The sequence below is a fragment of the Caretta caretta genome, chromosome 12 (assembly GCF_965140235.1).
Source record: "Caretta caretta isolate rCarCar2 chromosome 12, rCarCar1.hap1, whole genome shotgun sequence".
Lineage (NCBI taxonomy): Eukaryota > Metazoa > Chordata > Testudines > Cheloniidae > Caretta > Caretta caretta.
In genome coordinates this window covers 5,532,659-5,559,316 of record NC_134217.1, presented here as the reverse complement: position 1 = coordinate 5,559,316, position 26,658 = coordinate 5,532,659, and the positions used below count along the sequence as shown (strand labels likewise).

The 26,658-nt window shown below is 48.6% G+C and overlaps 1 protein-coding gene across 1 annotated transcript in view; it reads right to left on the bottom strand.

The window, feature by feature from the left end:
• Positions 1-24,980, bottom strand: part of ATP6V0D1 (ATPase H+ transporting V0 subunit d1) — a 95,831-nt gene extending 70,851 nt beyond the window's left edge. The window contains exon 1 of the mRNA XM_048870592.2: positions 24,760-24,980. Coding sequence (XP_048726549.1) covers positions 24,760-24,889 — 130 coding nt within the window. The 5' untranslated portion in view covers positions 24,890-24,980. The remainder of the gene's footprint in view (positions 1-24,759) is intronic.
• Between the last annotated feature and the right edge of the window lie 1,678 nt (positions 24,981-26,658).

The window sequence follows — 26,658 nt, the reverse complement described above, 5'->3', positions numbered from 1 at the left end:
TTTACAGGTACAGCAATTAGAGAACAGCTACTAAGAGGGATTTTATAGCTACTGGCTGGCTGCGTGTCCATAAAAGGGAGCTCTTGCCCCCCCCGGGCCCCCTTTCATTTATCACACACATTAATTGGACTCAGGATGTAAATGCATCGACTGACTCATTCTACAAATAAGGTTCTTGTACATCTTGGAACCATTTTGGATAAAATGCACTAAATTATAGCCAAGTAGCAGCTCAGGTATATAGTTAAGGTTGAGAAGTTTACTGTTTAAAAGTCAACTGTTTTAAAAGTTTTAAAAGCCACACGCTGACTCAGACGGTCTTAAAATTTACTGTGCCGCATGGGGGCATGGGGTAAGGTTAGTGGTCCAAATTTGGAACCATGTGAGCATGGGGGTTCCAAAATACAGCCTTCCCTCCCCAAAAAAAGAAAATCAGACACTTATAAGAACCAGGTGACCTTGTAACAGTTTTGCCCACACCTGGGGCTCAAACTGCAGCTTTGATCCTCCTCAAACTGATCTTCCCCACTCAGGATTATCTCAGCCAGTGCACTGTACCCACTGTCGCTTTGGGGAACCAATATTGAAAAGGTTACTCAAGGTAAATTTTTCCGATTCTTAACTTTGGGGACAGAGCTCGGGAAAATGGAGGGTTGGAGCAGTGCAGTGACTGAGTGATACCTTTCACTAGTAAGGGTCATCAGCTGGGCCAGATCTAAGCTACAGACCTATACTGGTATAACTACAGTGCTCAGCGACATAGTTACACCAAGCTAAGCCACAGTTTAGATGGCGCTCCGTCGGCGGGAGAGCTTCTCCCATCGACAGAGCTGCTGCCTCTCCCATTGGCATAGCCGCATCTTCACGAAAGCGCTACAGCGGCACTGCTGTATGTGAAGACAAGCCCCCAGGGCTGTGCCAGAGCACAGCCCACGTGCCATCCAGCCACTGTTTTGAAAATCCAGTCTGATGGCTGGTCGCTGATGAAGAACTGGGTTTCCAATTGTATTTTTCTATGATCCCTCAGCCAATAAGGGATCAAAGGGACCTTCAGAAGCTCAGAAGTGCTGACAGAGCAAAACCAGCTGGTCATTTTCCCTTCAAAGTGACATCCTGTGGGAAGGGGAAGTGAGCGGTAGTGGCTAAGGACACAGATGGCTCCATCTCTCCTATGCATACCGCCACTGCCCAAGGCTAGGGAAGGAACCTAGACCTCTCCTTCCCCATCTGCTTCCAGTAGTGGGGAAGGGAAACCATGCTCACACTACCCCCAGTGCTGTTGCTTCCAGGTGAAGGAGGAGGTCAGAGCAGTGCAGGGGAGTGTGGGGAGAAAAGGGGGCGAGGGGGTCAGCTGTCTCCCCTTAAAACATGCCCCTGCTGACTCCATGTCAGTCCCTGCCCTGTTTCTGCACCCTCTGCCAGGCACCTTGACCTGGAAGTCTCTCACCAATGCCTGTGCCCTCCTTTGCGGGCAGGAAGGGTTGGGGTGTCCTGGATTGGCAGAGAGACATGGACGATGCTGGGGCACTGATGGGCTGACATGCAGCCAGTTCGTGCTATGGCTGGTTCTCTCATTGCCAAGGAGCTCCAGGCTGTGGAGAGCAGGAGATGGACTATTGAATATGGAGGTGCTGAGATTTATTTTTAAAAACCAAGGAAATTAACTGCCCAAAAAGCTTCATTAATGCAGGGGTGCGGTTGCCTGGTGGGGCCTTGCATCCTTCCAGAACGCTGATTTCCACTATGCGCAACCGTCTGAAAACCAGCAAATGAAGAGTTAAGGCAACACCCTCCCCACAACACAGTAGCTCTGCCCCAACACACCAACACCGCACATGCTAGTGCTCTGCCCTCACTGCTGCCACAGAACACGTTGGGGACAAGGCACACGAGCACCGTAGGACAGAGCGACACCTCTTTGCGAAGGCAAAACTCAGATTTAGGTCAAGTGTGGCAAGCAGGAGCTACTGCACCTGGCCTCTGTTCAAACACTGAGCTTACTCCACACAAACCTCCCCAGACTTGCTGTGTTACCATGCCTTTCCCTGAGGATTGCTGTATTCCTTCTGAGACATGGCCTTCACTAAGCCCTGAGCCCACTGCCATGTATGTTGCCAGACTGCTTACAATCCCCAAGACAAGAAAAACCCAGTGATCCTCTGACAACCTAGAGAACTCAGCATGGAAACAATGTACCTCTACCAAGGTGATATATGCCATCATGTGCCAGCAATGCCCCTCTCACATGTACACTGGCCAAACCAGAAAGTCTCCATTTGTCAACTGTTTGAAATGGGCCACCTTGTTTACATTGGCCTCATTAGCACTAAAAAAGTGGTTTCCACCCCTTCTTGTCAACAGTTGACAAAAAGCCCTCTTCCACCTTAATTGAATTGGCTAGTTAGCAATGACACCCCTCCCCCCCCCAACCTGGTAAGGCAACTCCCATCTTTTCATATGCTGTGTATTTATACCTCCCTACTGGAGTAGAACATACATGCATCTGACGAAGTGGGTTTTAGCCCATAAAAGCTTATGCCCAAATAAATTTGTTAGTCTCTAAGGTGCCACAAGGACTCCTCATTGTTATGCATACTTAGTTCGTCATCATATCACAGCAAGAGGTTGGGCCAACCTGCTCCAGCTAACCCCTCCACTACTCAATACAGCTACACCTGACACAGCTGGAGCGCATGCAGATAAGTGCTGCAATGCAAATATGGAGCAAAAGAAACCCAAACCAAACAATGGCACATTCTTAGTCATTCTTCACAGCTACTTACTGCACCTGCCCGTACTAAGCCTCTCTCAGTGACTACTGCCAGCTCCAGGGTGGCAGAGTTAATATTGCATTGAGGAATGGGGTGTATCTTAACTACTTCCTGGTTCAGAGGTTTGAGTGTTGCTGAACTCAGTGTTCCAGACACTGAAAACCGGCCGCCCCGCAAGGGCTCACGCCCCTGTGACAGACTCCGCTGGAAGGCATCAACAGCATCTGTACTCAGTAGTGCCCTGGGGCACTGCTTAGTGAGGACAGATGCACCACTGAGGGGATTACAATGACAGGCTACTTCCCCCCCCCCCCTTTCGACTAGAGTTTGTGGTGCTGCCACCCAGCACCACCCATGCTCCCCGTGCCCTCGCAGAGCACAAGCATTTGACTCAACACCCATACCAAAGCCAGGAAACTGAGTTGGGGTGACATTTCCCACACAACCCAGCCTTAACTCTGCCCCCCGGGGATGGCAACAGGAACTTGGAATATCACAATTCACCTCTCCCCAACGCAGCCTGCCACTGTCCAGGCCCATCACAACTCCCAGTCAGCCCTCCTATTCACCACAGCCCACAGAAACGTGCCGTGGGCTGGGCAACACCTGCTGCTGGCTGGCAGAGGCTGAGGGAGGGGTAAAGGTACTGTGATGCCTGAGGGACTCCCCAGGACAGGGAGCACAGAGGCAGGATTAAGGCCGTGTGGGAGGGGGTCACCTTAGCTTGGCAGGCCCTGGCTTGCCAGTATTTGAGCTCTGGGATTTGCATCTCTCAACCTGGATAGGCACAAGGACGGGGCAGTGCTGAGCACCAGCAACCCAAACAACATTTCCGCCTGCAACTTTCCCTCTTTTGTGAGCAAGGGGTAATGAAGAGGCGTGAGTGGGAAGCAATGGTGGGAGGAAATCTTTGCATATGGAATAAGCAGAGAAATGCTGCTTAAAATAAGATTTCCCCAGTAGCCTTGGTTTTATAGAAGGTTCTCCACTGGGCTTTAGGGTCATTAGATCACTCAAGCTGCAACACAGATTATACTGTGTACCTCACCTCTCCAAAAGAGCAGCTCTAAGCAAGGCAATTTCTTTTGTTGGCAACTGATTTCTAGGAGGGTTGGAGAATTTCTGGGGTTCTCCCTGAAGAAATTCCTTCTCTACAAGCTCAGTGCAGCACAGCAGAAGGCAGTCCAGTACTTCAGCGACCGTGCTTTGCAATCATGCCACATGTTTTTAGTTCTAGAGCAGCCAAAACTGGGCATGCTGAGAGAGCACTGTACATCGTTGCTCCAGGCAAAATCTGTAAGCAGCAGCTTTTAGTAGCCCTGAAGGGAATCCTCTGACGAAACAGAGGCTGGCAGCAGATTCAAGCGCCCTTATCTGTGACGAGGTCCCCAAAGGGACACAACATCTCTCCAATATGGTTGGTTTGAGCACATAGGAGAATGGGGCAGAGCCAGATAAGTAGTACATGAGTGCCACCTTGTGTTGGACACAAGAACTTGCACTTTTCTGGTGAGAAGGGCAGAGAGCAGGGATATTAACCCTGTGCACCTGCACGCGACACACAAGTCTACGTAGGGCAGGGGATACTCAGGAGGAGAAGACAATGATCCGTTGCCTACTTTAGAAGGCTGGGCACTATGGGATCAATAGCCCACACATCCCGTCTGAATGTGCTAGAGGGCATAGCATTTGAAACAATCCCAGCAGCAGAAACTGTAAGTCCCCCACCTCCTTTCACCATCTCACTAACAGCAGTGAACTAAAGCCAAAACAAATTTCCAATGCCATCACCAAGGATCCTGCAGATCAGGCAGCCTGTTCACCACTCTGACAACACATTCTGTTCTGAAATTTTGACAAAGTGATTGAGTAGAACGCCAGAGGGCTCCAGGTACGACAAACATGGCACTGCCTAGCCACTTATTCCTCAGTTTGTATCTGTGCAATTGATTTTTTCTTTCCGAAGTGCAGAACTTTGCACTTGTCTCTATGAATTTCACCTTGCTGATTTCAGACCAATTCTCCAGTTTGTCAAGGTCCTTTTGAATTCTATTTTTATCCTCCAAAGTGTTTGGAACATCTCCCAACTTGGCGTTATCTGCAAGTTTTATAAGTCTACTCTCCACTCCAAGTCATTAATAAAAGTTTTGACTAGTACCAGACCCAAGACAGACCCTTGAAGAATCCCATCAGATATGTCCTCCCAGTATGACAGCAAACCATTGATACTTCGTTTTTGACAAATCCATTCTGGCTATTATTTATTACGCCATTATCCTCTCTGTGCTTACAAACAGATTGTTTAATTATTTGTTCCAGTATCTGAGTATTAACGTTTAGCTGACAGTCCATAATTCCCCAGGTCCCGTGTTCCCCTTTTTAAAGCTAGGTGCTATGTTTGCCCTTCTCCAGTTCTCCAGGACCTTACCTGTCCGTCGTCCAGGAGTTCCCGAATATCGTCACTAATGGTTCCAAAATTGATTCAGCTAGTTCCTTAAGTACTCTAAGGTGAATTTCATCAGGCCCTGATGACTTTAATATGTCTAACTTATCTAAATATTCTTTAACCTATTCTTTCCCTATTTTAGCTTGTGTTCCTTCCCCCTGTGGTTAATGTTAAGTATCTGGTCACCATTAAGCTTTATTAAAGACTGAAGCAAAACAGGCACTAAACACCTTGATGTAATCTGTTATTAGCTCTCTTTCCCTGATAGACAAAGGAAAGTGTAGGTCCATTGCTTTTCTCTTGTTCCTAATCAGGGTGGATAAAAAAATCCTTTTTTTTTTTAAAATAAAAAATGGATTTTTTCCTCAAAAAGCATTTTATAAAAAAAATCCACTCTAAAGATAAAGATACATTATAGCTCAAAGATATCTCATCATGGAATAGGGATTATAAATTCTAATTCTAGAGTATGAGACGATATATTCATGTAATGTTTAAGAAAAGTTTTGTAAATGAATTCCAATAGTTCATGGATTAGGGGCCCAATCTTATGGAGGCTTCTGTATAGATTATTTAGGCTAATCTTTCTATCTACGCAATGGGATTCAGTCCCCAGACTAGAAGATACCATCAGAGACGCTTAGTTTTGCAGTTCTCAAACTGTGGATGTGTGTCTCCAGAGATATTTTTGCTGTTAACAAGCATGTTGTTTTTAAAATAAATATATAGAGGTGAGAAACAGACCTCAACCCTATTGTCCCTCTGCAAATTTGTGTACACAGAGCCAATCCTTTACCTCTCTCTAAAAGTGCAAAGTTTAGTTTGAACGAATAGAAGATTGTTGGGGGTGGAACAGATCTGGACAAGGAGAAGAAGTCTGGAGATAAATGTGAGAAGGGAGGGACACGCAGTAGAAACAAAAGTGAAACTGTTTGAGCAGCATATTCCAGAAGTCTTAAGGTCTTTCTGAGTGTAGCCTTCATTGATTTGAGATCTACCATACCATTCTCTCACTAGAGGGGAAAACCTATAATGGCAGCAGGCCGTAAGAGAGACCCAGTTTGGGAATAAGAACCATTCAAGAAATATATGTTTGCTGATGACGTTTTAAAGTCACACCAGTAGACTGATGGAAGTCACTTAAGCACTTGGATTCAGAGACTGCTGAAGTGATAATCTCACTTTTAACAGCAGTAGCTTCTTCTGCTGGTGTAGAAAGAATATTTTCTTCCTTTGGACCCATTCATTCCAAATTGAGAAATCGTTTGGGACCTGAAAAAGCAGGAACGCTTGGTTTTCTTTTCCAGATTATGAACAAAAAATGAAGGTGAAGACGACCGAGTTAGCTGCAGAAGCCAGTATTTTAAGTTTCTCACGTTGACCTGGCTGGCATAGGCAATTTAATTTTTGTTTGGGGGGGGGGTGTTAATATTTCATTTAAAATTGTTTTTAACTAAAATAGTTAACAAAAACAAACCTGAGTTTAAAAAACTTGAATGTTTAAATTCAAAAATTCACATGCTTGTTTTGTTAAAATATTGTATGTTTTTGCTCTTGAAGAAAAAAAATCCAGAACGCATAACATTGTTGTTTTAGTTAACTAAAACAATTTAAATGTCTGTCTGGTGATGTTCTCCTCCTAATACAGCATGACAAGAAAATCCTCCAAATATTAATGATTAACCTGTTGAATTGGATATATTTATGAAGTCATGGGAGGTGAACTATCTGCTTCAATTGTCTTTGGTAAATGAAGTAACCAAACGATCATTCATTTTCTGATATAGCTGTAAAACTAATCTGAAAAGTTTTCAAAATAAATCACTTTAAAAATGTATAACATACCTTCTAAAAATGAAACCTACATAATCTTCAAAACTCAGAGATAGATGTATTAAGGTTATAACAACCAACAAGAATGCACTTTTATGTAGAAATCCATGATTAAATAGAGTCTTCCTGACTAGTGATTTAAATCAGTGATTTAAATCAAATCCACCCTGTCCCTAATGTATTTATAGAATCTCTTATTACCTTTTATGTCCCTTGCTCAGTATAACATTTTTGCCTCAGTCTGATTTTGTCCCTACATGCTTACATTAGTTTTTTGTACTCCTCCTTAGCAATTTATCCCTGTTTCTACTTTTTGTAGGATTCCTTGTAGAAGTCAAAGGCTAATAATGGATTAAAGTCATTGAGGAGGAGAGAGAGGCAGCCAGGGATGAGTAGAAAGAAGATCATAACCAGGTAGTGCTTGGAAAACCAGAGAGCTGGAATTTGCCAGGGTCACTAGCCTAGTGGATGTGGGGGGAAAGCAGCAGATGTGACATATTTTGATTTTATTTATGCTTTTGACAGTCCCACATCACATTCTCATAAGCAAACTAAGGAAATGTGGTCTAGAAGAAATTACTACAGGGCAGGTGTACAACTGGTTGAAAGATTGTACTAAAGGAGTAGTTATCAATGCCTTGCTGTTATTCTGCGAGAGTGTACCCGTGGGATCCTGCAGGGGGTCAGCCCCAGGTCTGGTATATTCAGCATTTTTATTAAGAACTTGGATAAGGTAATGGAGAGTGTGTTTATAAAATTTGCAGACTAAACCAAGCTAGGCAGGACTGCAAGCAATTTGGAGGACAGGATTAGAATTCAAAATGACCTTGACAAATTTGAGAATTGGTCTGAAATCAACAAGATAAATTCAATAAAGAGAAACAAAGTTCAAAATACACCACTTTAGGAAGGGAAAAAAGCAAACTATGCATTTTGCACAACTACAGATGGGGAACAACTAGCTAGGCAGTAGCACTGCTGAAAAGGATCTGGGGGTTACAGTGGGTCACACACTGAATAGGAATCAGCAATGTGATGCAATTGTGAAAAGGCTAATATTCTGGGGTAGATTAACAGGAGCACTGCATGTTAGGAAAATTCCCTTTTGTGTGTACTCTACTTGACACTCATGAGGCCTCAGCTGGAGTAGTGTGTCCAACTCTGGGCACCACACTTTAGGAAAGATAAGGACAAATTGGAGAGAGCAACCAAAATGAGAAAAGGGTTAGAAAACCCTGCGGAAAGATTAAAAAACTGGGTATGTTTCATCTTGAGATAAGGCAACTGAGGGGGAACCTGATAAGAATTTTCAATTATGTTAAGGGCTGTTATAAAGGACGGAGATCAATTGTTCTCCATTTCCACTGAAGGAAGCAGAAATGGGTTTAATCTGCAGCAAGGGAGATTTAGGTTAGGAAGTTTTTCTAATATCTAACTCTAAGGGAGGCTGTGGAAACCCATCATTGGAGGTTTTTAAGAACAGTTTGAACAAACACCAGTTACGGATGGTCCAGGTTTACTTGGTCCTGCCTCAGCGAAGGGGTCCGGCATGGACTTCAAGGTCCGTCCAGCCCTACATTGGTATGATTCTATGATTAGTCAGTATGGAGGGAAGCACCACTCCAATTTAAAGAGCTTGGCTGAGCAATAGCTAAGTGGGAACAGATGGATAAAAAGCTACAAATACAGGCTGAATGTAAACACTAAAGAAGAGAAGAATTTTGTGTGATTCACAGGAATTAGGATAAAGAAGGAACAATTTAGGCCAAGCATCAGGAAGCATTACCTAACAGCAAGGTGAATCCGGCTGTGGAGTCATTCCCGAAACAGGGCCAAAAGCACTATTTACTTGGGACTTAAAACCTGACCCACTACCAGAATATTGAAGCAGATACCGCAGAACTAGTCCTGAAGCTGGCCAAATGTGAAAGACACAATTAGCTCTACTAAGATATTCTCAACGTTATAAACAGACTATGATGGATCCCACATGCCTGTTACAGGAAGATCTTGTAACAGCCTCTGATTCAACACACCTGCAGAAGGCTGCACAGGTACTAGGAGAGCATATAGGAAGCTCACCAGATGTGCGTGCGCTTTGGGGATAGGAGATGCCTCACAATCAACATCAAGAAATGGGCTGCAGCCTCTCATTATATTGAGAAAACAGATGGAGACCGGACACTTTAAGCCACTCAGCATAGAAAGAGCTACCTACTGTAGCACCCTGAGAGAAAAAACTAACTCATGCCTCAGGAAGGGGTACAATAATATCTATTCACATATGGAAGAGGTGCATACAGTGACGTACTTATGTGCCCTCACTCTTCCCCTTTGTGTCCTGTTATCTTTTTTCATGAAAGGGATGCAATGCTGACCTGGCCATGAGAGGAGCTGCACAATCGAATAGGTCTTTTCCTAGGATCGCGCAGAGGAGGAGGGGGAATTAAAATATCCTTGTCTATGAGCAGCGGTTCCAAACTGTAGTCAGACCCCTCACCGGAATGGCAACTAGTGCTGATCTTCGCTCCAGCTCTCTGCTCATCTGAGAATGGAGGAAGAGGAAACAGAGTGATAAACTTCCCTCAAGAGACACCACACTTACTGCACTAGAGACAGCTAAAAATTCACCCGTAGTTTCCTGATGCTGCTTTCCTCTGGAGGCAATTGCCATAGGTTCACAGCCTAGGCTACAGGATTGCACCGGGGAGCAGAGCCAGAAGAGTCACTAAATTAAGATGAGTGTAAGGAACCTGTTTTAGAGACTAAGGGAGAATAGACGGAAAGGCATCAGAGAAGTCAGCCTGTCATGTGAGCTGAAGGATAAGTGAGCACAGGGTGTGCCCAGGAAGTTGTTTCAGACATACAGGTCAGTGTGACAAAATGCAAGTGGAGAAGGGGATTGGGAGGTGGCAGAACACAGTGCAAGCAGGAGCGAGAGAGCCATGAGCAAGGAGCAAAGACAGCACTGCACAGAGCCTAGGAAGTGAAGATGCAGAACCAGTGGGGAAACCAGAACACGATGGAGGTGGCAACGTGATCTGAGCAGTAGGCAGTTAGCTACAGCATCTCTGCACTGGGGCAGAGAGGTACAGTAGCCAAGCAAAGAGGGGGCTAAGCTGTGTATGAATAAGACTAAGATTTTATCAGTTAGTTATTTTTAGTAAAAAAAAGTCACAAACAGGTCATGGGCAATAAACAAAAATTCACAGAGCCCATGACCTGTCTGTGACTTTACTAAAAAATAACCAGGGAGGAGAAGGTGGGGCAGGGCTAGGTAAGGGGGAGGAATGGAGTCCCATGGGGGGAGGGGGGACACGACTAACAGGCTGAGCCCCCTGCCATGGCAGGAGCATAGCTCCAGTGGCCACAGTGGGGGGCACAGCCATGTGGAGCACACACACCCCCACTCCAGAGCTGGTTGGGGATTGGTCCTGCTTTGAGCAGGGGGTGGGACTAGATGACCTCCTGAGGCCCCTTCCAACCCTGAGATTCTATGACAGGGGTGCGTGGGCCCAACTGCAGCCTCTGCCAAAGCAGGGGGACACACAACAGCCCTGGGAAGCCACAACGGGAGGCGCACTGTCCCAGCTGCAGCCCCCGCGAAGCCTGGGACACAGCCAGGCAAGGGTGAGCAGCCCCGGCTGCAGACCCCAGCAGAAGCCACCGGGCTGAGGCACACAGCCCCAGCTGCAGCCCCCAGCTAAAGCCGCGGAGATGAGGCTAAAGGGTCCTGGTTCCAGCCAGCCTCACTTGCAGGGCAGGGGCACACAGTCCTGCCTCCTCCTCCTCCTGAAGGCCTAGAAGTCGCGGAATCCGTGATTGCCATGACATCTGTGACTAAATCATAGCCTTATGACCCAAAACATCCTAACAAGAGGCATTGCAATTATAATCAGGACAATTCACTTGTGTGGGGACATCAAAGAAATGTTAATTAGGCTAGCAGTCTCTAACCATTGTGTGTGTTTACCTATGTCCTGTTAGAAATAACCAAATTAGCTTGTAGGTGACAAGTCCCTTTCATGCCTTAATTGCCTTTACATTATGTATGCAATTGTGTTCAGTGAACCTTAAGATCAAAGATGTGAGACACTGTATGAAACGTACATTACCTATATTGTCTTCAGCATATCCATCCCTGTTATAATGAACTACCGGCAGTCCCCTTATGTAATGTACGCACAGGAAATAGAATGTAAACTTCAAAGTGATGGGTCAGTGTGTGCTCAGTCACATGCTGGGCTCATAACAGCCTGTTTCAATTGCGCAATCTTGGCTGCTGGTTATCGGGTCCCGGGGCTGAAACCCTGCCTAGGAGGGCGGCCTGGGTTCCCCAAGCAGCCACTATCAAAGTGGCATGAGCCCAGAGTCAGGGGCCGGAGACCTGACGCAAGGTCTTGGAATTATTCATTGAATTTCATTACCCCAAAAGGGGTGGACATTAAGATCGTGACCTGGCTGGAGGGCCGGGTTAAAAGAGAGACCAGCGCAGCAAGGAGCAACTGTCGGCAGGGGCACCAAAGTGAAAGATGCCACGCCTGGAGATTAGTAGGCACTCCTGCAGTGAGTGAACCCCTTTACAAGCCTGGAAAACCTCCCCCATGTAGAGGAAATGAAAAGGCCGGGACTGTTTAGTTAGAAGAGACACATGGGGAGAACATAAGAATGAGCATACTGGGTCAAACCAAAGGTCCATCCAGCCCAGTATCCTGTCTACCAACAGTGGCCAATGCCAGATGCCCCAGAGGGAGTGAACCTAACAGGTAATGATCAAGTGATCTCTCTCCTGCCACCCATCTCCACCTCTGACAAACAGAAGCCAGGGACACAATTCCTTACCCATCCTGGCTAATAGCTATTAATGGACTTAAGCTCCATGAATTTATCCAGTTCTCTTTCAAACCCTGTTATAGTCCTAGCCTTCACAACCTCCTCAGACAAGAAGTTCCACAGGTTGACTGTGCGCTGTGTGAAGAACTTCCTTTCATTTGTTTTAAACCTGCTGACCATTAATTTCATTTGGTGGCCCCTAGTTCTTATATTATGGGAACAAGTAAATAACTTTTCCTGATTCACTTTCTCCACACCACTCGTGATTTGATAGACCTCTACCATGTCTCCTCTTTTCCAAGCTGAAAAGTCCTAGCCTCTTTAATCTCTCCTCATATGGGACCCGTTCCAAACCCCGAATCATTTTAGCTGCCCTTTCTAATGCCAGTATATTTTTTTTAGTTGAGGGGACCACATCTGTATGCAGTATTCAAGATGTGGACGTACCATGGATTTATATAAGGGCAATAAGATATTCTCCATCTTATTCTCTATCCCTTTTTTAATGATTCCTAACATCCCGTTTGCTTTTTTGACTGCTGCTGCACTCTGCGTGGACGTCTTCAGAGAACTATCCACGTTGACTCCAAGATCTTTCTCTTGATTAGTTGTAGCTAAATTAGCCCCCATCATATTATATGTATAGTTGGGGTTATTTTTTCTAATGTGCATTACTTTACATTTATCCACAGTAAATTTCATTTGCCATTTTGTTGCCCAGTCACTTAGTTTTGTGAGATCTTTTTGAAGTTCTTCACAGTCTGCTTTGGTCTTAACTACCTTGAGCACTTTAGTATCATCTGCAAACTTTGCCACCTCACTGTTTACCCCTTTCTCCAGATCATTTATGAATAAGTTGAATAGGATTGGTCCTAGGACTGACCCTTGGGGAACACCACTAGTTACCCCTCTCCATTCTGAGAAATTTACCATTTTTTCCTACCTTTTATTCCCTATCTTTTAACCAGTTCTCAATCCATGAAAGGATCTTCCCTCTTATCCCATGACTTAATTTACATAAGAGCCTTTGGTGAGGGACCTTGTCAAAGGCTTTCTGGAAATCTAAGTACACTATGTCCACTGGATCCCCCTTGTCCACGTTTGTTGACCCCCTCAAAGAACTCTAATAGATTAGGAAGACATGATCTCCCTTTACAGAAGCCATATTGACTTTTGCGCAACAATTTATGTTCTTCTATGTGTCTGACAATTTTATTCTTTACTATTGTTTCAACTAATTTGCCCGGTACTTAGACTTACAGGTCTGTAATTGCCAGGATCACCTCTAGAGCCCTTCTTAAATATTGGCATTACATTAGCTATCTTCCAGTCACTGGGTACAGTAGCTGATTTAAAGGACAGGTTACAAACCATAGTTAATAGTTCTGCAATTTCACATTTGAGTTCTTTCAGAACTCTTGGGTGAATGCCATCTGGTCCTGATGACTTGTTACTGTTCAGTTTCTCAATTAATTCCAAAACCTCCTCTAGTGACACTTCAATCTGTGACAATTCCTCAGATTTGTCACCTACAAAAGACAGCTCAGTTTTGGGAATCTCCCTAACATCCTCAGCCATGAAGACTGAAGCAAAGAATTCATTTAGTTTCTCTGCAATGACTTTATAGTCTTTAAGTGCTCCTTTTGTATCTCGACCATCCAGGGGCCCCACTGGTTGTTTAGCAGGCTTCCTGCTTCTGATGTATTTAAACATTTTGTTATTACCTTTTGAGTTTTCGGCTAGCTGTTCTTCAAACTCCTTTTTGGCTTTTTTTATTACATTTTTACATTTAATTTGGCAGTGTTTATGCTCCTTTCTATTTACCTCACTAGGATTTGACTTCCACTTTTTAAAAAGATGCCTTTTTATCTCTCACTGATTCTTTTACATGGATGTTGAGCCACCATGGCTCTTTTTTAGTTTTTACTGTGTTTTTTTAATTTGGGGTATACATTTAAGCCAAGCCTCTATTATGGTGTTTTTGAAAAGCGTCCATGCAGCTTGCAGGGGATTCACTCTAGTCACTGTACCTTTTAATTTCTGTTTAACCGCCTCATTTCTGCATAGTTCCCCTTTTTGAAATTAAATGCCAGGGCTGGGCTGTTGAGGAATGTTAAATGTTATTATATTATGGTCACTATTTCCAAGCGGTCCTGTTATAGTTACCTCTTGGACCAGATCCTGCGCTCCACTCAGAACTAGATCGAGAGTTGCCTCTCCCCTTGTGGGTTTCTGTACCAGCTGCTCCAAGAAGCAGTCATTTTGTCATATCGAGAAATTTTGTCTCTACATTGTCCTGAGGTAACATGTACCCCATCACTATCGGGATAATTGAAATCCCCCACTATTATTGAGTTCTTTATTTTGATAGCCTCTCTAATCTCCCTTAGCATTTCATCGTCACTATCACTGTTCTGGTCAGGTGGTCTATAACAGATCCCTACTGTTACATTCTTAGTAGAGCATGGAATTACTAGCCAGAGAGATTCTATGGAACATGTGGATTCATTTAAGATTTTTATTTCATTTGATTCTACATTTTCTTCACATATCGTGCCACTCACCCCGGCACGACCTGTTCTGTCCTTCCGATATATTTCTTACCCCGGAATGATTGTGTCCCACTGATTGTCCTCACTCCACCAGGTTTCTGTGGTGCCTATTATATCAATACCCTCCTTTAACACGAGGCACTCTAGGTCACCCATCTTATTATTTAGACTCCTAGCATTTGTGTACAAGAACTTTAAAAACTTGTCACTGTTTATTTGTCTGCCCTTTTCTGATGTGTCAGATTCTTTATGTGAATGTTTCTCATCTGATCTGGCCCATACTTTATCCTCTTCCATCCCCTCCTCGTGACTAAAGCCTAGAGGATCTCTATCACTAGGCTCTCCTCTAAGAAGTCTCCGACTGATCCACGTGCGCCTCTGCAGCAATCGGCTTCTCCCCCCCACCCCCCCTTAGTTTAAAAACTGCTCTGCAACCTTTTTAATGTTAAGTGCCAGCAGGCTGGATCCACTCTGGTTTAGGTGGAGCCCATCCTTCCTGTAGAGGCTCCCCCAATCCCAAAAGTTTCCCCAGTTCTTAATAAATCTGAACCCCTCCTCTCTACACCATCGGCTCAGCCACACACTGAGACTCTGAAGCTCTGCCTGCCCACCTGGCCCTGCGTCTGGAACTGGAAGCATTTCTGAGAATGCCACCATGGAGGTCCTGGATTTCAGTCTCTTTCCTAGCAGCCTAAATTTGGCCTCCAGGACGTCTCTCCTACCCTTCCCTACGTCATTGATACCTACATGTACTACAACCACCGGCTCCTCCCCAGCGTTGCACATAAGTCTACCTAGATGCCTTGAGAGATCTGCAACCTTCGCACCAGGCAGGCAAGTCACCACACGGTTCTCCCGGACATCACAAACCCAGCTATCTATGTTTCTAATGATCGAATCTCCCATTACTAACACCTGCCTTTTCCTAATGACTGGAATTCCCTCCCCCAGAGAGGTAACCTCAGTGCGAGAGGATACCCCAACATCATCTGGAAGGAGGGTCCCAACTATGGGAAGGTTTCCCTCTGCTCTCGTTGGCTGCTCTCCTTCTCTGGGCCTTTCATCCTCCTTAACAGAGCAGGGCTGTCTGACCAGAGGTGGGACAAATCTACAGTGTCCCGGAAAGCCTCATCAACATTCCTCTCTGCCTCCCTGAGCTCCTCCAGTTCCGCCACCCTGGCCTCCAAAGCCTGTACACAGTTTGAGGGCCAGGATAGAATGGACATGATGGAAAGCACAATAATGCACAACTGTAAAAGCCAGAAGGGACCATTATGATCACCTCATCATGTGTTTAAATATGGCTAAATGCGAATGTTTACATCTAGGAACAAAGATTGTGGGCTAAACTTATAGGAGGGGGACAATCCTGGGAAGCAGAGACTCTGAAAAAGATTTGGGAGTGGTGGTGGATAAAGAGCTGAACATGAGCTCCCAGTGTGATGCTGTGGCCAAAAGAGCGAATGATTCTGGGATGCATAAAGAGAGGAATGCTGAGTAGGAGTGGAAAGGATATTTTACCTCTACATTTAGCACTGGTGCAAATGCTGCTGAAATGCTGTGTCCAGTTCTGGTGCCCACAAGTCAAGAAATATGTTAATAAATTAGAGAGGGTTCAAAGAAGAGCCATGAGAATGATTATAGGATTAGAAAACCTGCTTTGTAGTATTTGAGTTCCTTGAATCTATTTAGCTTAACAAAGAACTTTAAGGGTGGTTTGATTGCAATTTATAAGTATCTACTTGTGGAACAATTATTTAATAATGGGATCTTCAATCTAGCAGAGAAAGGCACAACAATCCATTAGCTGGATGTTGAAGGTAGACAAATTCAGAAATTAAGGCTTTAAAAAAAAAAAGTGAGTTATTAAGCATTGGAACAATTTACCAGGGGATGTGGTGGATTCTCCGCCCTGGCAATTTTAAAATCAAGATAGAGGTTTTTCTAAAAGATCTGCTCTAGGAATTATTTTGGGAAATTCTCTGGCCTGTGTTGTACAGGTCGTCAGACTAAATGATCACAGTGGTCCCTTCTGGCCTTGGAATCTAGTCTGAGCTCATGCATGGGACAAACCAAACAATTTCACCCAGTGATCACGACCATTACTCCATTTTGAGCTACAGTGTATTTTAAATCAAGACTAGATGTCTTTCTAGAGGACTCCAACTGACGGGAGAATCCGCCACATCCCTCAATGTTAAATATGTGCCATATTTTGTCTAACTTCAGCTTTCAACCACTCCATCTTATGATTTTTTTATTAAATTAAAAGAGCCCCTACTGTCAGATACCTTCTCCCCATATAAGTACTGAGAGACTGCACAAGGCATGGAGGGAGGCTGCGGTCCTGGAAAAGCAGCAAACCACACTCGTGAATGGAATTCAAAGCATTCATCGACTGAATACTTCCCCCCCCCTCTTTCCATCCACAAAAAAAAAAAAAAACACCCTGATATTTACCCAGAAAAAGTAATAGTTTTTTGCACTGATTTTCACCTGTTTTTGTTGTTGTGGTAATAAACACTGAGAAATTCCCAAGAAAAATTTAACAAAATACAAACTGAAAACGAAGGGCCCGGTCTAGTCAGTTTACTGAAGGGAAGGCTGAGAGGTGATTTGATCACTGTGCACAGGCGCATACACATGGAAAAAAAGAGATCCGAGAGTGGGGGATGTTTCAGCTTTGAAATAAGATGCAATTTCCTAGTAGCAAGAGTAATTAAATGTGGCACACTTTACCAGGGAGGTGGTGGACTCTCCATCAGCTGGAGTCTGAAATTAGATATCTAAAAGACAAGCTTTAATCCAGTTTCTGGAAGAAATCTAAAGCCTGCGTGCATGGGGCCTTGAACTGGATGACCACGGTAGTCTCTTCTGACCTCGGAGTCTGAATCTGTATTAATCCCCCCTGTTCATCCTCTCCCTTCATAGGCCACAGAGAGAACAGAAGTTCTGCAATGCCCTGAACACTTGCAGCTCAGCCTTAAGACACTGACTCTAATCCAGTATCAGGTTTCAGGGCTACAGCCAGTTCCCTACAGGGGTTAAGAAAGAATTTCCCCCCTTGAAGCACAATTGGTCAGATGTGTTCTGGGTTTTTTCCTGCCTTCCTCTGAAGCATCAGGGCTGGCCACAGCTGGAGATGGGATGCTGGACAGGGTGGTCTAGTGCTCTGAGGTGGAAAGAGAAAAGGTCTGTCTGGTGAGTCTGGCTCAGTCAACCTAATCACCAGATTTGGAGGTGGGAAGAAATTTTCCTCCAAATAAGATTGGTGAGGCCCTTGCACCCCCCACACCCATCTTCTTCCGCAGCATGGAGTATGAACTACGTGGGCATCTCTCACCTTATCATTTCCCTGACACTACAGAGGCCTCGGGCTTTGGTGGTATCTTGGTCTCTCCTGTCCTCTGCCTACGACAAGAACTTAGCCTCCTGAAGACTCAGATCCCTTCATCTACCCAAGTTATTGGGCTCAACACAGGGGCACTGGGGGAGGTTGATGGTGTGGGGTGTGCAGGTCAAAATGGATAATCTGATGGCCTTTTGAGGTCTTCAACTCTATGAAACTAAACTGGTTTCTCATTATTTACTACTCCACCAATTTTGTCACCTGGGAAGAAAACAGGATAATTGGATATAGAATTGAATTGGGCCAGATACAGATCCCTGTGGGACCCCTCTAGAAACACTCTCATTGGATGGTGATTCCCTATTTACAATGACTTATCAGTTAGCTAGTTTTTAATCCACTCAGCATGCTACATTTTTGGGGGGTGCTCATTTTCAATTGGATGTCATGTGGGACTAAGTCAAAAGCGTAATAGAAGTCCCAGTATATTACATCAACAATTACTATTATCCACCATACTTGAAAACTTTAAAAAAAAACATAGCAGGTTAATCTGACATGACATTTTTCATAAATCCATGTTACAATCAGAAAAGAAATAAATGCTGATAGAATATCAGTATCCCATCAGTCTTTCCAAGATTTTGTCCTGGACTGATTCAGGTTAATCAGCTTATAGTTATCCAGGTCATCCATTTACTCTTTTTAAAAATTAGTACATTAGCTTTCCCCACCCGCCCAACCCAGCTCTAGAACTCCCTATGTGACAATCTGTTCCTTTGTTGAAGATTAAGGAAAGCATGCTCACATGCAGTGAACAGGAAGTTTCTCATTGCAAATGTTATCAGCTACCATAGAATTAAAGCTTTCATTTTTGAGAAAAAAAGTCAGTTTTTTAGCTCTTAGAGTCATGAAGATCTTTCAGTGCGCTCCGAGTGCAACTGATGCACAGAACTGGCCACAGTCCTGGCAGCTGTGGGCTGTTGCTTTTCAAAGTTCTGTAGGAAGCAGTGAAACCAACAAGACTCGTCAATTTCACTCTATGCTGCTGCTCAGTAAAGCAATGACCAGAGGCAGAGAATGGAGAATATCTAAAAACAGAAACCCGGGGAAGGAGATTAACCTCCTCAAATCAAACAGAGAAGTAGAGTAGTAGTCACGCACCCTCCATCCTGCATCAGAGGTCTCTGAGGTGGGAAGGGGCAAAGAGAGAATGAATACTCCTTTCTCCCTTGCAGCACCCAGGACCTAGGGGAGGGAGGACTCAGGTTTACCTGACACAAACTAGATGAAAGTGGATATACAAGATCGGAATCCTGAGTTGGGTTCAGCCAATCCCAGCATCCCTCCCTTTTCCCAGAAGCTTTAATGGGGGAGGGAGGGAAGGAATTAAAATGGGCTTCTGAACCAAGCCCTTCCCTTGAGCAGTGGAGCCCCTATCTTTTGCTTGCCAAAAACCAGTGTAAGGTCATTCCTCTGGCTCTTGGGTTTGCCAATCCTGATTGCATAGGGAGACACAAGAGTAACTCTAGGGAAGGGAGCGCATAACTTCATGGTTCTGGTGTGGGACAGAAGACAAAAGGAATAGTGAGAGAACATGGGGAAAGAGCACACAGCAAAGGGAGGCAGTACAGTGATGGGTGCCCCAGAGCACCCCTCAGAGGAAGAAAGAAAATATGCCAAAGAGATGCATCGTGCTGTTATGAACAGGGTTTGAAAAAAATCTGACCCTTACTAGCCTGAGGACTTTTCACTCTGGCTAGTAGACTAACATCTGGGTGCCACACCCTGCTCAAGGCCATGTCCTCTGCAATGTACAATAATGTATCTCACTAATGGGCTGGCCAGACTAACATTCACTGCATACATCTGACAAGTTTCCCCCACATTTGTTGCATTATAAATCCAACAGAAAACATGATCTCCCAGAGCTAGCTGTTGAATGCCACAAGCAGCATTTATCATGTGAATTACTGGACAGACACTGGGGAAGTATTTGACAAATACTCAAAAAGTCCCACTTATTGCACCATCCTAGCTTTTCTCTTCTGTTTTTCCTTCCCAACTTCACAGACACCAAGGCCTGAAGAAACCACTAGAATCATAGAATATCAGAGTTGGAAGGGACCTCTGGAGGTCATCTAGTCCAACCCTCTGCCCAGAGCAGGACCAATCCCCAACTAAATCATCCCAGCCAGGGCTTTCTCAAGCTTGACCTTAAAAACTTCGAAGGAAGGGGATTCCACCACCTCCCTAGGTAACGCATTCCAGTGTTTCACCACCCTCCTAGTGAAAAAGCTTTTCCTAATATCCAATCTAAACCTCCCCCACTGCAACTTGAGACCATTACTCCTTGTCCTGTCATCTGCTATCACTGAGAATAGTCTAGATCCATCCTCTTTGGATCCACCTTTCAGGTAGTTGAAAGCAGCTATCAAATCCCCCCTCATTCTTCTCCTCTGTAGACTAAACAATCCCAGTTCCCTCAGCCTCTCCTCATAACTCACGTGTTCCAGTCCCCTAATCATTTTTGTTGCCCTTCGCTGGACTCTTTCCAATTTCTCCACATCCTTCTTGTAGTGTGGGACCCAAAACTGGACTCAGTACTCCAGATGAGGCCTCACCAATGTCGAATAAAGGGGAACGATCACGTCCCTCGATCTGCTGGCAATGCCCCTCCTTATACACCCCAAAATGCCATTGGCCTTCTTGGCAACAAGGGCACACTGTTGACTCATATCCAGCTTCTCGTCCACTGTCACCCCTAGGTCCTTCTCTGCAGAACTGCTGCCTAGCCATTCGGTCCCCAGCCTGAAGCGGTGCATTGGATTCTTCCGTCCTAAGTGCAGGACTCTGCACTTGTCCTTGTTGAACCTCATCAGATTTCTTTTGGCCCAGTCTAAACTAGGATCATCTAAACTGATTTCCTGGATATGCAAGCTGTAGAATTTTCCCCAGAAGCTGGAATAAGGCAGGTCTTGTAGAAAGATACTGAATCTCATTTTAAAGACTCCATGATATAAGAGTTCAACTAGGGCTGCTAGCCAAGAGCAATACAAGAGATACCAACCCCCTCACCCCCACAGACAGGGTATCAGCCAAGCAAGATGCCAACCTTCCCGAGCTGCTGGGATTCCTTTCAGAGTGCTGCTCCTAGACCTGTTCAGAGGATCTGTGTATTGTATCAGCTTCCAGCTGCTCAGAGTCTGAGTAGGAGCGTGCTGCAAAATTCACTTCCCAAACAACCTGATTGATACTGGGAAGATGCATTCTCTCTCCACCTTCTCCCACCCACCCAAACACTCCTGGCTACCGCAAAAGGGGTCTTCTCCCCACACGTTCTTCATTTCTGAGTCATCCTCCCCAGCTTCACCCCAAGCAGAGTGAAGCGGACCAGATGCTTTCCAGCTTCACAAAGGAAAAGGACTGTGTAGAAAGGGGGTGTAGTAGTGGAGCGAGACTCCCTACCGCAACACCTCCTGCTGGCCGTTCTGGAATTATCTCAAGTCCTTCCACAAGGCGCCCTCCTCCGGTGGCGTCTCGCTTGCCTACTTGGTGTCTACTCCCGCTTTGCTGTCTCCACCACTCTTGGACCACGGCGTCCTCTTCTGGGTACAGCCCTCCGACTATGCCCCACTCCGCTGTCTCCCCTGCTTTCAGGGGACCCAGCAGTCTATAATCCAGCCACTTGCCTCAGTGGCCTGCTGCAGTCACCAGTCTGTCCCTGGGGCAAGGGACTAAACTGTAGTCTGTGTAGGCCACTTCCCTCAGGGCAAGTGGGAGCAGCCCTAGCACCTTATCTGCCCTTCCTCCAGGGCCTCAGTCTGGCAGCGGTCAGCCAGAAGCTCCTTCTGCTCTGCTACACTGCCCAGCACGGCTCTAGCCATGGTGCTCCTAGGCGGCCAGGGAGAGACTGCCTTCTGCTCTGTTGAGCAGCCCTTTATATATGGCTCCTGCTGACCCTGCCTGTCCGCTGCAACAAGCCACCTCCGGATGGGCTCGCTTAGTGAGCCCTCCTCTAATGGGAGGGTTCTGCACAGGCTCCCTCTGGCTTTCTTTAACCCTTCCTCTTCCTGGTGTGGGGCAACTGCCCCACTGCAGGGGGATTAAAAATTAAAATGTACACCGTACCTCAGGTGATTCCAGATTCCAGTACCTTTTAGTATGTAACTCCCCTTTACTTCCGAGAACCCTATCACCGAGTCACCTGAAAAACCTCCACACACCTCTCTGCAGGAAAAGGTATTAAAAACTCTTCAGGACAAACTCCTCTGCCACAGAAAGCTTGTATACAGTAAACAGCTTTCTGTGTTAAATGCTCAATACCTAGTACTGTATAAAACTTCACATGCTCAGAGCATTTTTAACATACACTTGCCTGATTTTAACTTTCAGGATTCCTTTTTTAAAGCTAGTAAATTCACATACAAGAGCCCTCAATACTGGTAGTTCAGGTTGCTAAATGCAGTTCAGAACAAGATATATCATTACGCATAATTAAAAACATATTAAAACCTAAGCAAATCACAACTAAGGTTACATTAAATAGTTCTAATATTAACCTTATTCAAATCAGGCACACACACACACAGAAGAACGCCAACTGACTAGGTGTGAAACAGGATGGAAGCGTGTGAAATGTTGGAAGACATATTTGAGAGACCAGGCCTAACGAGCACCCAAGACAATAAGAAACAGGTCAATCTGAGAAAGAACAGTACACACTAGCAACTCAGTGAATGCTTTTCCAGCTTTTAGGGCTTCACATGAACATAGGAATTTCCAGACTGGATCCAACCAGTGGTTCATCTACTCCATTATTCTGCCTCCAACAGCGACCAAACTAACTGCTTGAGAGGAAGGTACAAACATCCAGCCAAAGGCAGCGGTGGGATAACCTACTCCCACAGAAAGGTTCTTCTTCATTTCTACCAGTTAGGGCTTGTCTACTTAAAAAACTGACTGCAATAAACTACTGTACCCTAGTTCTGGAATAGCGATAGTGCTTTGAATTCACAGTACCTGATTCCAGAATAACCTCCCCATGCAGACAAGTTGGATTAACCTTTTGTGGGCCCAGCACCCACCATATTTGTGGGCTCCCATGGGGGCAGTGGAGCATGGTGCAGGGGGGTCAGTCCCTGGAGCAAGCGGCTGGCCAGGGGCATGGCAGGGGTAGCCCTGCTCCGCCCAGCACAGTGTGAGGACACTATTTACAAACCGGCAGTTGCCAGATGCACAGTGGCCCGCCCAGCCCAGTGCTACCAGATGCCCCTTCCCCTTGGGAGTGGGCCCATGCCACGCCACAGAGCACTCCACCCAACACTGGAACAGCCCTCCAATTCCCTGTGGCCAGACCCCTCCCAGACCCAGGATGCCCAGCGCCCCCCCAGACCCCTGCCACAAACGCACAGTGCCCTGGACAACACCACCCCTGCCCAGCGCACCCCTGCCCACAGCCCCCACCACAACTGCCCAGCACGCCACACAGAACCCCCACTCCCTACTGCCCCCCCACACACCTTCCCCACCCCCTCACAGCCCAGCAGCACCCCCACAGGCCCTCCAAAGACCCACTCCCCCAAGCCCTGCCTCCCGGCCTCACTCACCAGCCCTGCTGGGAGGCAACAGTCTGCCAAGCTGAGCTGCCAGTGCAGCCAGGGCTGATCCCGGGGCAGGTAATTGCTCCGGCCCCTCAGGAGTGGTACGATCAGCCAGGCCAGGGCCTGCAATGGCCAGGCTCCCTCAAGACCCACTTGCCTGAAAGGGCCCAGTCAAGCCCCCCACACAATTGGCCAGGCTTCTGCACCTGTCCCAGGCGGCTCAGCTCCGGGGAGACAGGTGGGGGCCCCCACAGGTGGTGGGAAGCAGAGACTGCCCAGAGCCAAAGGTGCCCTGGGGTCCGGCCAGGGGGCAGAGAGAAGCCGGCGAGTGGGGCCAGGGGGTGAAGAGGAGCCCTCAGTGGGCAGGCCGAGAGAAGCAACTGGTGGGCGGGTTGGCGGGGTACAAGCAGAGCAGGCTGGGGCCCCTTCTGAGCATGGGCCCGGCTCCATTGTAAACCCGGCACTGTAAATAGCCTATGCTCTTAAGCTCCAGTTAAGCGTTTGGTCTCCAATATCTAATAGCGAGTTCCAGTGGTTAACTGCACAGCAAGTGTGGCCTTTGGTGAGCTATAAAATCTGCTCCTTTCAGTTTCTGCGAAGGCCCCTTGCTCTTGGGTTAGGCGAAGGGTGAAGAATCATAGAATATCAGGGTTGGAAGGGACCCCAGAAGGTCATCTAGTCCCACCCCCTGCTCAAAGCAGGACCAATTCCCAGTTAAATCATCCCAGCCAGGGCTTTGTCAAGCCTGACCTTAAAAACTTCTAGGGAAGGAGATTCTACCACCTCCCTAGGTAACGCATTCCAGTGTTTCACCACCCTCTTAGTGAAAAAGTTTTTCCTAATATCCAACCTAAACCTCCCCCACTGCAACTTGAGACCATGACTCCTCGTTCTGTCATCTGATACCATTGAGAACAGTCTAGAGCCATCCTCTCTGGAACCCCCTTTCAGGTAGTTGAAAGCAGCTATCAAATCCCCCCTCATTCTTCTCTTCTGCAGGCTAAAAGAGCAAGGGCCTTACCCGCCTTGCCTGCCCCAGCCCCCGCTGGAGGGTGAAGGCCACTCCTGCCCCCCACCTCTCTGGAGCCGGTGTCCTTTCGGGCGGGGGCCTGCCCTCCCCGGGCACAGGCCGTGCCGCAGAGCAGCCCCCGCCCCTCGCCGGGCCCGTGTCTTGGGGCGGGGGAGCGCGGCTGGATTACGGCACAGCCGCGGCTGGTGGCCCGGATCGGCCCCCGGCAGAGAGCCGCTGCCCGGGGCGCCCCCGCACAGACCCGCCGGCCGCAGCGACTTGGGGGCCGGGCCGGGGCCGGGGCCGGGGAGAGGCCGGGCCCAGCGGGGAGAGGCCGGGGCCGGGGCCGGGGCCGGGACTCACCCTCCAGGCTCTCGCACTGCACCAGGTTCACGTAGTCGCCCTGGCTCAGCACGCCAGCCTTGAAGCCCCGCACCAGCCCCTCCAGGTAGCCGCTGTCCACGTTGAAGTAGAGCTCGGGGAAGCTCGACATGGCGGCGGCCGCGGACCCGGCTCGCTCCCGGGGACTGGGGGACCGGCCGCTGCGAATCACGTGACACGCGCGGCGCTCACGTGACGGAGAAGGGCGAGTGGGGGGAGGGGGAGAGATCCCGGCATGCGCCGCGCGGGGCCGCCCCCAACCAGCCTGGCACCGAAGGTGCGAGAATCATTGGCCGAGGAGCCCCCAGGGAGGGGGGGCCGGGGGCGGGGCTGTTGCAGGGGAGGGGTTGATGGGGGCGGGGTTGATGGCAGGGGGCGGGGTGGAGGCACGGGAGGGGGCGGGGCTGTTGCAGGGGCGGGGTTGATGGCAGGGGGCGGAGTGGAGGCAGGGGAGGGGGCGGGGCTGTTGCAGGGGAGGGGTTGATGGGGGCGGGGGTGGAGGCAGAGGAGGGGGCGGGGCTGTTGCAGGGGAGGGGTTGATGGGGGCGGGGTGGAGGCAGGGGAGGGGGCGGGGCTGTTGCAGGGGAGGGGTTGATGGTAGGGGCGGGGGTAGAGGCAGAGGAGGGGGCGGGGCTGTTGCAGGGGCGGGGTTGATGGCAGGGGGCGGGGTGGAGGCAGGGGAGGGGGCGGGGCTGTTGCAGGGGAGGGCTTGATGGGGGCGGGGTGGAGGCAGGGGAGGGGGCGGGGCTGTTGCAGGGGCGGGGTTGATGGCAGGGGGCGGGGTGGAGGCACGGGAGGGGGCGGGGCTGTTGCAGGGGCGGGGTTGATGGCAGGGGGCGGAGTGGAGGCAGGGGAGGGGGCGGGGCTGTTGCAGGGGAGGGGTTGATGGGGGCGGGGGTGGAGGCAGAGGAGGGGGCGGGGCTGTTGCAGGGGAGGGGCTGATGGGGGCGGGGTGGAGGCAGGGGAGGGGGCGGGGCTGTTGCAGGGGAGGGGTTGATGGCAGGGGGCGGGGTGGAGGCACGGGAGGGGGCGGGGCTGTTGCAGGGGCGGGGTTGATGGGGGCGGGGTGGAGGCACGGGAGGGGGCGGGGCTGTTGCAGGGGAGGGCTTGATGGGGGCGGGGTGGAGGCAGGGGAGGGGGCGGGGCTGTTGCAGGGGCGGGGTTGATCGCAGGGGGCGGAGTGGAGGCAGGGGAGGGGGCGGGGCTGTTGCAGGGGCGGGGTTGATGGCAGAGGAGGGGAGGGGGCTGTTGCAGGGGAGGGGTTGATGGGGGCGGGGTGGAGGCAGAGGAGGGGGCGGGGCTGTTGCAGGGGAGGGGTTGATGGGGGCGGGGTGGAGGCACGGGAGGGGGCGGGGCTGTTGCAGGGGCGGGGTTGATGGGGGCGGGGTGGAGGCAGGGGAGGGGGCGGGGCTGTTGCAGGGGCGGGGTTGATGGCAGGGGGCGGGGTGGAGGCAGGGGAGGGGGCGGGGCTGTTGCAGGGGAGGGGTTGATGGTAGGGGCGGGGGTAGAGGCAGAGGAGGGGGCGGGGCTGTTGCAGGGGCGGGGTTGATGGCAGGGGGCGGGGTGGAGGCAGGGGAGGGGGCGGGGCTGTTGCAGGGGAGGGGTTGATGGGGGCGGGGTGGAGGCACGGGAGGGGGCGGGGCTGTTGCAGGGGCGGGGTTGATGGGGGCGGGGTGGAGGCAGGGGAGGGGGCGGGGCTGTTGCAGGGGCGGGGTTGATGGCAGGGGGCGGGGTGGAGGCAGGGGAGGGGGCGGGGCTGTTGCAGGGGAGGGGTTGATGGTAGGGGCGGGGGTAGAGGCAGAGGAGGGGGCGGGGCTGTTGCAGGGGCGGGGTTGATGGCAGGGGGCGGGGTGGAGGCAGAGGAGGGGGCGGGGCTGTTGC